Source organism: Pteropus medius, unplaced genomic scaffold (assembly GCF_902729225.1).
Source record: "Pteropus medius unplaced genomic scaffold, Ma_sr-lr_union100, whole genome shotgun sequence".
In the NCBI taxonomy this organism is placed as follows: domain Eukaryota; kingdom Metazoa; phylum Chordata; class Mammalia; order Chiroptera; family Pteropodidae; genus Pteropus; species Pteropus medius.
In genome coordinates this window covers 346,059-360,328 of record NW_024356248.1, presented here as the reverse complement: position 1 = coordinate 360,328, position 14,270 = coordinate 346,059, and the positions used below count along the sequence as shown (strand labels likewise).

General features: G+C 58.8%; 1 protein-coding gene across 1 annotated transcript in view; it reads right to left on the bottom strand.

Moving 5' to 3' along the window:
* NRXN2 (neurexin 2) overlaps positions 1-14,270 on the bottom strand; it is a 93,353-nt gene that overhangs the window by 19,947 nt on the left and 59,136 nt on the right. The window contains exons 17-18 of the mRNA XM_039860198.1: positions 7,877-8,058; positions 3,038-3,209 (exon numbers count right to left, since the gene is read on the bottom strand). Of these exons, the coding sequence (XP_039716132.1) occupies positions 3,038-3,209; positions 7,877-8,058 (354 nt within the window). The remainder of the gene's footprint in view (positions 1-3,037; positions 3,210-7,876; positions 8,059-14,270) is intronic.

Sequence of the window (14,270 nt, the reverse complement as noted above, 5' to 3'; positions counted from 1 at the left end):
GACCCCGGTCGGCAGCCATGGAAATGGAAATGATTCCCTTTGGGAGTATGGCCATTCTTCCCATTGAAACCACTTACACGCTGTTCAGTGACATGCACGCTGTCGGGGTGCACAGTGGGAGGTCTCACCTCCCACGGCACAGCTGTACTCACCTGCCCAGCAATACCTGGGCCTGGGACTGCCTGTGTACACCTCCTGTGAAGGAGCATACCACGTGTCCACGTGTGCATGGCGATGCCTCCCTCAGTGCTTACAAGGCAATGAGCCCCTGATTCCTCTACAGATTCACGTCATTTGTGTTTTTGTCAAAAACGGATCACTCATTCATTTGGTCACTCGACAAACATTTGAGTGCCTGCCCTGGGTACTGGAGATGGAAAGATGAAGGCCTAGCCCTTGCCCACTGGGAGCCTCAGCCAAGTGGGGGAGACTGGCAGGTGATCAGCAGTGTTCTGTGTTCTGTTTGGGGTAGCACAGAGCATCCCACCCTGGGGATGGCGGTGGGAGGGGCCAAAGAAGACACTGGAGGAGAGGTGGGATGGCCAGAAGGGAGTCAGGTGCGGGAAAAAGAGGGAGGGCGAGCGCACAGGCAGAGGCAGAGAGGCAGGGGGCATTCAAGGACCTCCCTGTGCTGGGATCCTTGCGTGTGTGTCTGTGTGTAGCTGTGGATTTGCCCATGAGTGTGCCCTGAGAGGGAAGGAGGGATGCACGTCTGCCTCACCGGAGCACATCACAATTCTAAAAGCTCTGTTTGTTGAGCCCTTCCTCTACGCCACACCATTCTAGTGCTTTCCTTAGGTTATCTCAGGAATTTTCACAGTATTATTACAAGATAAGTATCATCCCCACCTTTCAGAGGTGGAAACTGAGATTCAGAGAGGCTACATGACTTGTCCAAGGCCACGCAGTTTCTCACTGGGTTTAAAAGCCAGGTCCTGCTAACTCAAGGTCCCTGAGCTGTGTCTCTGTGCTCCCTAAGCGTCTGGGGGCCTAGGCTCTCAGCCCACCCACACTGTTAACCGGACCTGCTAGCGCTGCTCAGGTGACACCTGGCTTGTGCAGAGGACCTGCTCTCAGCATGCACGCAGGCAGCCACCCGGTGACTCCACTTTGCAGGTGAGGGGGCACCCAGCAGTCTTCCCCACCCTCAGCCAGGGGACAGCAGGCGTGACTCCTCCAACCGGGCCTCTGCCCTGCTGGGCTCCAAGGGGAGGCTCTGGACCCAAGCTGGGGCTTGCTGTGCTGAGGCCTTCATGGCCCCACAGTCCAGCCCTGTCCAGAGCAGGCTGATGTCTTCACTGCTACAAAGGTTACTCTGATGTGTGTGTGGCTGAGAGAGAGAGAGAGAGAGAGAGAAGTCTGATGCCCATTGGCCAATCACACCCACGTAGCCTGACCTGTCGGTGTCTGTGCATGTGTGAGACTTAGCACAGGAGCATTTGTGTGTCTGAGTGACCGCACACGTGCCCAGGGCCTTGGTGCAGGCTGCCGCCCCTCTGCAGGGCTTAACTCTCCTGTGTCTGCCTGACGATGTGAATATTTGCAGTCACTCATATGCCTGGGGTTAGCCTGCGTATCCATCAGCCTCTGTATTTATTAGTGCGCCATGTGGTTCTCTGTGTCCAGGGGCTGCCCGCGAATGTTCAGGTGCGAGCCCACATGATTGTGAGTTGTGAGCCTACACTGGCATATTTTCTCCAGCACGAGTGGGCCCATGAAGTTTACACACCGGCACCTTTCACTGCCTTCTGCCCGCACCCCTCGTGGTCAGCGTGGGGCAGCTTCTCTGCCTCCACCTCAGCTGTCACTTCTGCCTGAGAGAGGAACGGAGACCGCAGATGCTCTCTCCGCTTCCCAGCCGGCCCCCGTGTATGTGACTGTGCAGCGTGGCTCAGCCTATATCTCTGCATCTCCGCTTCCGCGCTTCTCCCCTGCAGTGGCTCGATTTCCCCTCCCTCTGTATCTCCCGCACTGAGGCTCCCTTCTCCTCCTGAGGCTCTGTCCACCTCTCCTCTCGCTGGCTGGGTCCGCGCGACGCTGTCTCCACGTATCTCTCTGCATCACCCTGGGAGCTGCCTCCGTCTCTGCTTCTGTCTCGGCGACTATGTCCGTATCTCTACATCGCTCTTCCGGTTTCCTCTCACTCTGAGGCTCTTTCTCTGCCTCCGTCAGTATCTTGCAGTCTCTGGCTCCTGATTTCTTTCAAGTCCTCATCCCCGTCCCTCCTCTGTCCTCCTCAGACCTTGGTTTGTCCTCAGCCACCACGGCCGTTGAACTGGGTCTGTTTACAGTCCTGTGCTTGCCTCCCCCGCCCACCACCCCCACCACCAAGGCTGCACGCCACCTGCAAGCAGGGGCTGCGTCCCATCTACCTCTGAGTCCTCGGGGCCTAGCACGGGACCTGACGCCTAGTAGGATGTTAATAAAGGTTTGTCAAATGCACTTGACCCCACTTTTCACTCTTGTCACTTGTTTCTCTGTCTCTTTCACCATGTCCCCTACTTCCTGAGACACTAGGGTTCCTTTTCTTTGGGTCTCTGTGGTTATTTCTCTTCCTTTATCTAGATCCCCTAAAATGGAACTTTGACTTGCTCTTCATAAAGACCTTGGTTCGTTCCTTATCCTGTCCCTGGAAACCGCCCTGCCTCCTTGCCAAGATATGTTTGGGATTATTTCCGATTCTTCGCTACTTGGTTTCTGCGTCAACCTCCCCGTTCCCTCTTGTCCCTCAAATTTGAACTCACCCTTTCCTCAAGCGAGTCAGATTCTCCCTACCTCTACCCTTCCTCTTATCTTCTCCCTCATTCCCAGACTGGACCCCGGCCTCGCAGCCTTCCCGGCTTAGCTCTGCCCTCTCCAAATCCAGCCAGGCCCACTTTGGTCCCGCCCCAAGCCACGCCTTCTTGTAGACTCGCCCCGCCCACAGCCGCAAGCCTCTCTGCTTAGCCCCGCCCCAGATGCAGGCAGTCCTCCTATCAGAGGCCGCCCTGCCCGCCCCGCCCCTCCCACCACACCTCTGTGTACCCAGAGTGCCTACCTGCCGGGTACCTCTCATTGACTGGCCAGCTGTCCACCTGCAGGGTGGCATTGCCACCGCTTCGAGTGAAGCGCACCACGTGGTATTTGCCGTCGCTCACGATGGCGTTGGGCTCATCGATGGTAATGTCATCCGTGCCCACATTAAAGATCACCCCCACGGTGCCCTGGTCCTGAGGACAGGAAGGTCGAGGTCAGCGACCAGGAAGGAGCAACCCTTTAACTCCTTCTAGAATTCTACCTGTGACCACCACCGGCCCAGCTCCACAGCACTTCACAACTTTACGAGGCACCTCTCCCCCATTCAGGCCTTTATTGGACCCTCTCACCTGCCCAAAGAGGTGAGTAGGCTCACCCCTCCCTCATATGCAGGCAAGGGAGTAACCCGAGGCTCAGAGAGGTCAGGGAAGCCATGTAGGGTGCAAAGCCTGCACCCAGAGCACTTCCACTAACCACACTTGCCTCTTGCCTTTGGTTCGTTCAGAATATTCACAAATTTTTACAGGGCTCCTACTCTGTTCAAAGGCCACTGAGCCCAGGCCTCAGACCGGATGACCAGGACCACACTGGGGACCAGTGGGAGCACAGAGAGCAGAGGTCTCTCTAAGGTACAACCAACAAAGAATTCCCCAGAAGCCCACCCCGTGTCTGGGGAAGGTCTAACCTCTGCTCTCCCCACCATCCCCTGGGTGCTCCCCACCATTCCCTGGGTGCTGCCCACCAACCCCGGCCTCCTGTCCCCGGCGTGCTCAGCACTGAGCAGGTCCCTTGGGGGCTCCCACACCAGGGCATCAGCCCACCTCCCCTGGCGGCTCCTCTGGCCCCGTGTAGCTCAGACTTGAGTGTGGGGAAGGAGGTGGGGAGCGTCTGAACTGCATGTTTTAGAGGGTGACGGGTATGGAAAGAGATCAGGGAGACAAGCCATGTTGGACTTAGTAAGGAAAGGTGAGCATGGGTGTGTAGGGTAGAGGATGGGGCTGGGAGCTGGAAAGAGACAGCAGGGGACAGAATGTGACACAGGCCTAGAGAAGGGAAGTAGTCAGTGTGAGCAAACTCTCGGACCCAGGCCCCAGGTTCCACACAGGACCTGTAGCGAGAACCCTGCGGAGGCCACCCAGGATCCAGGCCAGGAAGTTACACTGATGGTGCCAGAATGAGAAGGAAAACTTCACTGAACCCCTAAAACATGCCAGGCCCCCTCAGGTACTATACAAGCAGGTTTTCTTCATCCCCACAGCAACCCTCTGAGAAAGCTTACAGCATCCCCATTTTATTGAGGAGGAAACTGAGGCTCAGCGAGGTTAAGGGACATCCCCAAATCTCACAGCTCACATAAAAGGAACCCCAGATTTGAACCGTAGTTGGTCTGACTCCAAAGCCAGCGTTCTCTCGCCCTTACCCGCTAGTCTGGGGAGACACTGACTCAAATCGCTGGGTGTGGGCAGGTGACGTAAGAGGCTACTGAGGCCAACCGACCTATGAAACCGAAGATGTCTGAAGAAGTCAGAGGAAGGCCCACGAGGCTCTAAACCAGGCCCCTATTCCATTCCCCTGCCCTTCCCAGCAGCCCTCCTGAACTCAGCCCCCCGTGTCCCCACACCTCCTCCCACACAAGGCAGACACTGGCACAGGTTCCCTCAGGCCCCTGAATCACACAGTCACAGGGACCCAGATCGTCCAGAACACATTGCACTCCTGGGGTCTTCCTGAAAGACTGCTCTCACCGGGCCCGAGCATGAGGAACCATTCAGCTGCCACCTCCTGCGTCCAGTGGCACTGGGGGTGGGGACAGGGTGGCTCACAGATGGGGCAGGGATTGGGATTTCGAGTTAGGGGGCAGGCGTGCTGCTGTGGCTCGCTTGGAAACCGATGCCCTAGCCCTTCCCCACTTGCGAGTCCAGTTCTCCCCCAACTAGAACCTGGGAAAGGACGCCCTCCCCCACACCCCGCGCGCACAGTCATCCGTGCTGCAGCATCTCTCCTTCTCAGATGCAGTAGAGCAGGGAAACTGAGGCTGGGCTCACCTAAGAAAAGGTACTAGCAAGCCCCACCCATCTACCTCCCACAACTGACAACATCCCGGGGAGATCATCTGCTCCCACGCACGTGAGGGGAACGGCGATGCTCCCCGGTACTATTGTTAGTGATAGCATCACCCAGAATAGCGCCAGCCCCTTGGCCGCCTCCGAGGGTTTCTCCCCACGAGGCTCAGCTGGGCAGTGAAGGCGGTCAAGGAGCAGATGCAGCCGGGGAGCCGGGCGGGCAGAGGGCCAGCCGGGGTGGCTGGGAGACAGGACACCTGGGTTTCCTAGGAGGCAGCAGAGCTCAGAGCCGTGCACTCCGGGGGAGAGGCAGCTCCCCAGAGCTGCTCCCGACGTGAAGTCAGTTGTCACTTCTGTTAAAGTCATTAATTCCTAATTCCCCAATTACCTCATTAGGCGGCGGTGGGGAGAACGCGGCCGCTCCTACAGCAAATAATTATGGGAGTCAAAATTAATTTGGCAAAGTGGAGCGACGCTTTATTAGAAACGTCAAATTGCTTTTTTCTTATTTTGCTGCCGCCTCCCCACTCTCTGAGAGCTGCTAATGACGCTGCGGTGGGAGCTGATGTGTCACCAGGGGAGGAGGGGGCTCGGGGCTGCCCCCAAGGGGCTGCAGCCCATCTGGTGCCAACTCTCCCCTGACAGCTGTCCTGTCTCATGGCTCCCACACTTCCTCCAGGGCCCCCCACCCTAATCGGGCACCCCCTCCTCCCTGCCCTCTGCAGCACTAGGTGCCAGGCTTTCTTCCTCCATAATCCTGCACCAGGCGAGGCCTGTGGGCACCTCTGGGAGAGGAAAGAAGGCGCCCTCTTCTCCCTGCACTCTGATCCCCCCGTACTCTCTCCTTAGCACTAGGGGAACCCTGTGCCCTAAACCGACAGGCGCAGAGACGCACAGATCGACATTAGCTAACACGGGGTATCAGCTGACACCGAGTGCTTCCTAAGGGCCGGGAGGTGTCATAAGTGCTTTATACACATCATCTCATTTAAACCTCCCAGCATCCCCCCTGTCCACCACGCCACTACGCACATGAGGAAACAGCCTGGAGAGATGGGGTGACTTCACAAAGACAGAGGAAGGAAGTGGCAGAGTTGGGACCCAAACCCTGGCCCCCTGTTCCAAAGCCACGCGTAGCCCCTCGTGACTGGGGAGCGAGAACAGGAGCCCTCGCTCACGGGGTGGGGGCGGGGGGGACACGGGAACACAGTCCCACGTGGCCCTCATGGTCGGGAGACGGAAACAATAGCAAACACCCCTCTGCCGGGAAACACGAATACAGAGCGACACGCCTGACCCGAGGCCACAAGACACCGCCTCTCTCGTTACCCCCCATGGTCCCACCGCCTCTCTCGTTACCCGCCGTGGGCCCCCGCAGTCACACCATAACTCCCGACACAGTCACCCCGGCCCACACTGTCACACAGGGATTCGTGCTATCTGCAGCCTCGCTGTCTCCTAGAAGACACTCTGTCCGTCTCGCTCATCGGCGGCAAGCTGGGCCCCTCTCCCCAGGCTACTGTCAGCCCTGTCCCCCCGCTCCTGCCCGTTCTCCGCCGCCCTTACACTCCAGCTCCGCTCCGTCCACAAGACATCTCTCCTCACACCTCCTTCCTTCACTCCCTGGTGCTGGGGGAACGGTGTACCCTAAAAAGCTGTTGTGTAAGGTGGGGCCAGTAGCCACAGTCCCAATCAGATGGAGAAGTGTCGGAGCCCAAACCAGCCTTCTCCTCTGGCTTCCTTGCTCCCTTCAAAGCCCAGGGACCCCCACCCAGACCTTTCCAGCACACGGAGCCTGGCCAGCCTGCTCAGCCCTCCCAGCTCAGAGGCCCTGGCCAGGGTCAGCAGGATGCAGGCAGGGAAAGGAGGCAGCTGTAAAGGGCTGTACGGGTGGAAACAGAGATTGAGGTCAGAGGCCCAGGTGTTAAAACTACGGGGAGGGGACAGAGGAGAGGCTAAGAGCACAAATGAGAAGGAGCAAAGCCAGAGGACAGGACCAGAGATGGGAAAAGGGCCGAGGAAGAAAAGGGGGCTGCCTGAAGATGAGATTAAGGATAAAAACTGAGGAGAGGAGCCGCAGGTCTGGCAGGAGGCCCAGAGGAAGGCGCTGGGCAGGAACAGAGGCTGAGGAAGCGAGCAGGCCCAGGGAGGAGCTGGGCAGAGGAAGGCAGAGCTGGGTGAGACCTGAGGTCAGGGTGGGGATGCGGAGCTGGGCCTAGAGGTCAGAGAATAGTGAGCGCAGCCAGAAAGGCTGTAGGGTCAGAGGGTGGCTGGGAGGGCAGAGGTCATGGAAACAGAGATCAAGGACGGGGAAGAGGCAGGGGCAGGGTCTGAAGGCAAGGTGAAGAAGCAGGGATGGGCCGCCCGGAGGCAGGGAAGTCTAAGGAGGGGGCAGGAACAGGTGCAGAACACAGCGGGCTGCCCTAGGCCGTCCTGGAGTGAGCGGGCAGCGGCCCAGGGCAGTCATGCACGTGGGGACATTTCTGAAGGCTGCAGAATGGCCTGGAACACTCAGGGAGACCCTTGACTTCATTCAGAAAGGTCAGAAGACACAGACGGTCTCAAGGAGCGGGGAATGGGGGAGCTTCAAATCAGCAGGGTGACTCTTACGAAGCCTTATGAAGAACGGGTCTCAGGAGCAGAACTGCCAAGAGGAAACCCCAGGAATTGGGGAACAGAGGTTGTCAGGGCTCCACACAGGGAAAGATCGGAGGTACCGGATCCCTCGGCAATGAAGGAACTGACTGATTTGGGGTCGGAAGACGGGGCAGTCTGGGGCCAGGGCCCGGGGTCCTTACGATGTGCAGCTGCAGGTAGTCCCCGAGGCCGGAGGCGCTGTCCACCCGCACCAGCACGGCGCTCCGCTGGTGCGTGCTGAAGCCCACGGCCAGGCGGTCCATCCTCGTGCTGGGCCGGTCATTGGGGGGCCACGTGTAGGTGATGAGTGCTCCCCCCTTCCCAAAGATGTACGTGGTCCCGGCTGCAGAGAGAAGGAAAGGGAGAAGGAGATGAGACATCAGGAGGTCAAGATCAGCAGGTCCTCGGCGCTGGGACAAGAGCCCTGGGTGCAGGGCTTTAGCTGGGATGCCCACGGCAGCCACCGGGCCCCGCCATCCTGGGAAAAATGGCCAGGTGGGTGCCCAGGTGAGAGCCTGTGCACGCGCACCGACAGACGCAGCTGCCTCAACAGGAATTCTGGTTTTAATTACAGCAAAACAGACAGGTAACAGAGAGAGTGACCCAGAGATCGAGCCCAGAGAGAGGCTGCAAGGGGACCAAGAGGATCCTGCTGGGGTCAGGCAGGATCCGAGGGCCCTAGGCCTGATCGTCTGGACTTCTCCCAGGGCTGGCAGAGGTGACAGATCCAAGGTGTGTGCTTCTGTGGGGCCAGAGCTGAGCAGGGACCAAGGCCAAAGCAGCCCCAGGCGATGGCAGGAGGAGGAGCAGGGGCTGGTTCAGCTCTGACTCAGCCCACGGGTTGGCACCCCTCCAACACCTGCCCCCGCCCCTCCCAGGCCTCTGGAAATCACAGTCCCAGTTCCCCCAGGACTCTCTGCTTCCACTCCCAACTAGGAGGCCGCCTTGGTCCCAAAACAGGGGGATCCTATAGCCCTGCCCAGAAAAGAACAGGTAGACATGGAGTGGTGGGGGGGATCGAGATTGACAGCCAGACGAGGAAGGAGGCAGAGACAGATGGACAGAGAGGGACAGAGAGAGGTGTAGGTGAGAGAAAGCAGGAGAGTGGGAGCCAGAGATGAAGGCTCCCTCTCCCTGCCCTCCCCCACCCCACCCTCTCTCCCCCTGTCTCCTCTTCTCCATCCGGCTTCCGGGGGCGGGTGTGAGGTCCCTAACGATCTCAGCCCCGAAATAAACCCCATTAGTCTCCATGTTCCCTCCTGCGGCTCACTAGGCTCCCTGGGGGTGGGGGGGCAGACTGATGGCTGGGGTGGGGGTGGAGGGCTGGTCACCCAGTTTCCAGGAAGGGAGGCTTGTTTAGAGGCCTAGAGGACCAGTACTCCGGGGCCTTCAGAGAAGGGAAGAGAACAATCTTGCATTCTTTGGAACATAAATGGGAGATGAGATTCATAAAGTGCTTAATTGAATAATTAGCCATAACGACTCCTCTCAAAGCACTTTTTTGGGGGAGAGTGTTCAGGGGAGGACTTATCCAGAGAGGAAGAGAGAGGCAGATGGGGCCTGGGATCAAAAGCCTGGAGGAGGCCGGGAGAAAAGTGGGGCCTCGAGGGTGGGGCAGCTCTGGGTGGGGTGGAAACCTGGGGTCAGGGAGCTGGGAACCTGAGGGGGACGGGAGGAGCACCTCAGGGGTCTCTCCCCTCAGGAGATCACAAGTCCTGCTGTAGTTCGGGCAGTGTAGTTCAAGGATGGGGGCTCTAGCTCAGGAAGCTCCCAGGCCCCCAAAAGAGGGGACTCCTGAGAGCCTTGGAAGGAAGCACTATCTGCAGACCCAGGGAGGAGCCAAGGGGAGAAGGACGTCGCCTGGATCCTGGAGTGGCAGTGAGGCCAGCAGAGGGCTGGGCTTAGGGAGAGCAGAAGCTATTCCCCAGAGCTCCTGTCATCAACGCCCTCCATCTCCCCAGGAAGGGCCAGAGCAGAGAGATGATCCCCCCCACCCACCCCTGGGGCCGGGCAAAGGTGAAAGAACCGCCTGGATGTCTAATAGCTGACATCTGACATCTCGCCACAGTGCGAAAGCACCTCCGGCAGACAGGGGGAGCTTGGCTCTGCCCAGCGCAGACCCAGGTGTCTTCCTACCTGGGGGCCCCCCCTAAGGCCCAGTGCCGAGGGCTGAGCCAGGATTAGGGTGGAAAGTTGGATGGGGGTGGGGTTAGCAGTGAGCACTCCCCCACCAGGGGTGGGCCACCTGCCTGGAAAGGGCGGGGCCTGAAGGCCAGGAGCAGGGTAGGCCTCAGCTGGTAGCAGTCTCTCCACTCCCAACACTGCAGCACTCTGAAAAATCGGCTGTTTCCATGGCAACTGTAATATCCAGGGTCCTCCCTTCCCCCTCCACTCACTCACAAACTACATGGCCAAATTTGGGGGGGTGGGGAGGGCCAGGGGAGCTAAGACGCTGACCTTCCTCCACGCAGCCCCCTCCCTGCCTTCCTGACCAGAGGCTGCTGCCTCTTCGCCCCCTGGGCTCCAGGGCCTCCCGGTCAGACAGAGAAGGGGCTACTGGATTTCCTGGTCACTCAAACCGGCAAAGTAAATGTCATCTACCTGGGGCCTGTCCCAAACCTCCCAGGTCTCGGGGAGAGGAGGCCCTTTCTCTTCACTTTCCCACCCAGGAACCCAGACAACAGCACATCGCCCTACAGAAAGCCCTGCCCAAGCCCGGGGAGGGCCTGAGATGCAGGCAGGCGAGATGCCCCATTGGGCAGCGAGGCCCCAGGGATCAGAGGCGTCGGCGGCGGCGCCCCACGCCCCACGGCACACACATCCCCAGTGACGCTCCCACAAGCCCCACACCAGCGCACAGGAGACGACGCACCCAGCTGCACACAAAGGCCCAGTGTGGAGAAGCAGGCACCCCGAGAGGAGATGCCAAGCGGCCGGGACACATGGCGGTAAGCGCACGGAGACAGGCCGTGCGGGCGGCGAGGGCAGGGCCTGGCCCGCACCGGCCAGGACGGAGCGCACGTCCCCGCCCCCAAGGCCCAGTGCGCACGGGCTGCCCGCCCCTGCCGCCCCTTCCCCAGCCCGGGCCCTGCTCAGCCAGGCCTCCTCCGGGATTGATTATCCAGCTGTTCTCACACTGCAGCCAGTTTATTACGCGGGGCGGGCCTGTGAAAGCCTAAGGGCGTTTATTACTCTGTGGGGGGTTCGGGCGGAGAGACACTTCTTGGGCCGCAGAGGTGGAAGATGGATGGTTTATTGGACTGGGGCGGCGGTAATTACCCTGAGGAGACGTTTCTCTCCCCAGCCCCGCGCGGCCGCCAGAGGGCGCCGAGGGATGGGTGGGGAGCACAGCGGGCGGGGGGCGGGGCTCCGCCAAGTCCCTCCCAGGTCGGCCCCTCCCCAGATGGGCGCCCGCGAAGCCGTGCTCAGCCCTGGCTGCCCTACACCTAGGGGAAGGCAGAGACATGGAGCCCAGGCCTCTAAACCACATCTGTAACCTCTGAAAGGTTCCAGAAAGGGCTCGGGTGGCGTAGAGAGGGACCTAAGCCAAAGCCCAGAACACTGCCCTAGGGCGGTCCAGACCGAGTTTTTTGACCTTCCCAGGAAAAAGCTAGTGAACCACATTGTGCGTAACATTTCGGGGTGGGGGGGGTGTTGCACACCTCCGAAGCCCAAGAGAAGAGATCTCTGGCCCACCAACCAGAGGCCCAGGGCTGGCACCCGATACAGTCCGCTCGGTGCCTCCCAGACCCAGAAATTCACCGATCCAGTAAAACACTCCAAATGACCAAGAATCTTCCATACAGTTTCCACACACCTGCATTCTAGAAAGAACCAACCAACCATTAATAATAGTTAGCGAACCCAGACCCAAACAACATAATCATCCCACGTAAACACCCCACGGGGAAAGGCCCCTGTGGTGAAAACTATGAGGGCAGACCCTCCCTCTGCCCAGCTCCCTGCAGCATCAGAAGCCATGACAAAAATCTTCTGGTAGATCTAGAATCATGAGAGGATAAAATGTCCCACGCGATCTAGAAAAGCTGCGCTCCTGGGTGTCCGCAGCCCACCCCAGCTCTGGTACACGGACCCTCGCAACCGAGAAGGGTCTCCACAGATCTGATGCCTGGGCTCAGCTCTCTCCTGATCTAGAATCCCAGAACAGTATCCCCTCAATTCATAAGCCCGTTCTTGGCCGTGAACCATTCAGGTAGAAATCCAAGTGAGTACACCCACATCCAGAATCAAAATAAATGCCAGCCCCCTTTATAACCTGGAGGGATGACTCCAGAACCCCTGGAAGCTACTGACCCAGAACTGAGCTGGGATTGGCTTTGGAGGGTACCAGAAATGAAGGTCGAGGGCCGAAAAGCTCCTCAAGAACTCTCAAACCAAAATCGGGGTCGAGGACCAGGAGAGTGTCACCATCTCAGGCCATTTTTAGGACCCAGGTGTACTGATCTGCCTGTGTCCAGACCAGCATCAAGTACAGGAGTGTCATGGGGGTCTGGTGAGTTGGTAGGGATATTATGTAACAGGACATTACGGGGGATGGAAGGGTAAATGGAAGGAAGAGTGAAGAGAAGGAGAGAAGGAAGGCAAGGAAAAAGGCAGCGAGACCCCCAAGAAAAGGGAAGTAGAGAAGCAGGGGCAGAAAGTCAGGCTCCCTCACACTGGAGGGTGCTAGGGAGATGTTGGGGCAGAGGAAAGGTCTCCCCGGACTTAGGAAGGTCTCCCACGCTGGCCTCACCCTCTAGCCAAGGATCTCAAGAGAAGCGTGTCCTTTCGCCTCCCCCGGTGGCTAAGGTGAGCGGAGGTAGGGTTCAGCCATGACAGGTGACTTTCTCTCTACTCTTCTATCTGACCCTTCTCCTTCCTCTCCACCTCCGCTCAGTCTCCCACCATCACTGTCCTGAGCACCCTCCAGCTCCTCCTCTGCTTCTGTGTGGCACTGGGCAGCCATTGGCGCTCTGGGGGCAGTTTTTCTCTCCTCTGCCCAGCAAGGGGGTGGCCATCTCCGAGGCAATGGCCAACACACGCGTTCCATAAGTGCCCCCTTTCCTCCATTTTCTTTCCCTCCCACCCAGCTCTTAATGGCCCAACCATGGCTCCTCCACCGAGCCTTCCTCTGGCACTCCGGCGCCCAGGCCCCTCCTTCCAATCTGCTCATCTTCCGGGGCCAGCGCCTCTCTCCTTTCCCGCCCCCTTTCACCAGCTCTCCTCCTCACCCTACAATGTTCTCCCCCGGTGTCCCTGGCTCCCCTTTCCTATCTCGCCCCTTGGTGCCTCTCCTCATTGCCCAGGAAGACCATGTCCTCTTGGGCCCCTTTGGGAGCCACACTGGGCCTCGAGAGAGCCAGAGGGGACAATAAAGAGGAGGGAAGAAGGCGCAGAAGCCCAGAGAGCTTGTGGGGAGGAACGAAGTTAAGGTCAAGAGCAAGGTGCGGGGTGGGCAGCGGCAAGAAGAGAAAGAGACGGAAGACGGCTGCGTGGAGAGGACCCCAGCTGGGACAGGGACGAGACAAGACAAGGCTATACTGGGAAGAGAGGAGAAAGCAATGAGGAGGGGTCTGGCAAGGGCCACTCCTGGGAACTGGATGAAGAGAGAGTGGAGGCATAGAACACTAGACACAGATAGAGTAGGAGGAAAGCAAAGACTAGAAAAGGGATGGAAAGATGGGACGCGGTATGGAAGAACAAAGACACGGAGGCAAGGATGGACAGATGAAGAACAATAACGGGGGGCAGAGATCAGTGCAGAAATGGGAGCCCGTGCGGGGCCTAGATGGGGCGCGATGAGGGCGCAGGCATGGAAGGCGAGGGAGAAACAAAAATGGAGTAAAAAAAAGGAGGAGGAGTGATGGACGAACGGAAATGGGAAGCGATGGAAGGACAGAAGTCGCAGGCGACAAGGGCACAGAGGGAGCACCGGGGAAGGCACAGTGACTGGAGGTGACGGGAGTCGAGATAAAGGGTGACGGGAGCATGGACATGTCAGCACACCAAGATGGCAGGTGATGCGACGGGAAGCGGTGGGAGGAAGGAAATGGGAGGTGACGAGGGGCTGCGACGGGGGCCGAAGGTTAAGGGTGACGAAGTAGGAAAGTGGGAGGTGGTGGAGAGCTGAGATGGAGGTGACGAGTGGTACCGTGCGGGAGGTGAGAAAGGGGTAGCAGTGGAGGGAATGGGGTACCCCACGGAATGCGATGGCCAGGTACAGAGAGGGGACGTGATGAAGACACGAGAATGGGAGGTGACGGGCGTCTCCGGGATGGGATGGGAAGTGACAGGAGCTCTGAGATGGAGTGTGAAGGAGGGGACCGAAGTGGGACGTGATGGAGTCTGACGTGCAAATAAAAAAAAAAATGGGAAGAGGAACACACGGGGGAGGTAATGGAGGGTACAGAGATTGGAAAGTATGGGGGTACAGTGATGGGGAGCGAGGGGGGCATGGAGAACATGGAGGACAGAGGTAGAAGGTGGCAGAATGGGAAGCAATGGGAAGAGATGGCGGGCAGGGGATCTGAAGGGTCCGAGATATGAAGAGACGAG